Consider the following 1438-nt stretch of genomic DNA (forward strand, 5'->3'; position numbering starts at 1 on the left):
CCTGGTGCCACATGTCGAAGTATTCTTGAGCAAGATACCGAACCCCAAATCGCTCCCGATGCCGTGAATGTGTATGAATGCATTAGTTTCTGTTCGATGGGCTTTGAGTGGTCGTAAGACTAGAAAGGCGCTATACAAGTACAGGTCCATTTACCATTTACCATCTGTTCTCCTATTTTTGCACTGTGTAACTTTGGTCTCTGGGTCAGAACAAGTGTGTTTTAAAGTTTTAAAGCTTTAAAGTCAAACACCACCAACTCTATCAGTGATTTTGGTGAAACTAGATCGTATTTTATGTGGAAAATATTTTCTGGTTTTGCCTCTGATGTCCTCTAGTTTCTCTCCAGTGTCTGTGATTTACAGAGTTTGCCAAATGGAGCTGCTGTTAACTAGTTAGCTTAGCTGTAATGCCTTGGAAACCCAAGACTGTGTGCTCAGAGCACCAGAGGAGTGTTGGTGTTTACACTGATAGCACCGGAGGCTTGGCCCTCCCAGAGGGGGAAGTTTAGGGGAGACCAGCACTTATGTTGTACATTCTTTATAAATATGTATGTATATATAACTTACTTCGAACAGTCTCAGGATGTTGGCCACCATGATGGACACGGAGCTAGCCGACGCTCCGATCACTCCCACCACCCGCTCTGGTTTCCGGATGATGGGTGGCTCTCCGTTAGAGCAGCGAATGTCAGATGTGTCTTTCTGGATCAGCGCCTGGACGAAGGTGAGTGACTGTTCCAGTGCGTAGGTGTCTCTGGAGCAGGTATCAAGGATGCGGGCCCCCAGCGTGATGTTGGGAAGCAGCTCAGGGTCACTGTTGATCTGGTCCAGTGCATACAACATGGCCTCCATACGGTGGATCCCTTTCTCCTTCTTCAGCTCTCCGCAGGGAAGACCGTGGGGGCCACGGGAGTGGATGGGGAACAGCCCCCCCAGAGTGATGTCACCAGGTATCTTTATGGAGTGGGGGTGAAACTGCTGATGGGAGGCACTCACCTGAACCGCCTGTACACCAATCCAGAGCCAGACATACAGCAGGAGGCGGGGCCACAGCGAGGACTGACGGGGTGTTGGTCCAATCAAAAGCGAGGCGTGATGATGATGATGATGATGATGATGATGATGATGGTGATAGTGGAGGGGTAGGGTGGAAGGGTCGGGGCCTGATGGTGTCATACTGAGGTGACGTTCAGGTGAGAGTGTTCATTCTGCTGTGGACACCTATGGAGAAAGGTCAGTGGAGAGTTTGAGTTCAGTGACATCACATCAGGGAGAGCAGCTGATTGGCTCGAACAGAGAAACATTAAATAGTATAGCATTTGACGTAGTCTTTTTATTTATAATTTATAGATATAGTTTATATCTACTATATATATAATATATATATAATTTATAATTTATGTATATAGAAAATGATTATGTGGGAAGACCATTAAAT

The 1438-nt window shown here is 46.7% G+C and overlaps 1 protein-coding gene across 1 annotated transcript in view; it reads right to left on the reverse strand.

The window, feature by feature from the left end:
- The window catches only part of LOC118324151 (metabotropic glutamate receptor 6-like), a 20991-nt gene extending 19815 nt beyond the window's left edge, over nt 1-1176 (reverse strand). The window contains 1 exon segment of the mRNA XM_035656306.1: nt 568-1176. Coding sequence (XP_035512199.1) covers nt 568-1176 — 609 coding nt within the window.
- Between the last annotated feature and the right edge of the window lie 262 nt (nt 1177-1438).

The sequence above is a fragment of the Morone saxatilis genome, unplaced genomic scaffold, assembly GCF_004916995.1.
Source record: "Morone saxatilis isolate NCDOM2014 unplaced genomic scaffold, NCSU_SB_2.0 Contig15, whole genome shotgun sequence".
In the NCBI taxonomy this organism is placed as follows: Eukaryota; Metazoa; Chordata; class Actinopteri; family Moronidae; genus Morone; species Morone saxatilis.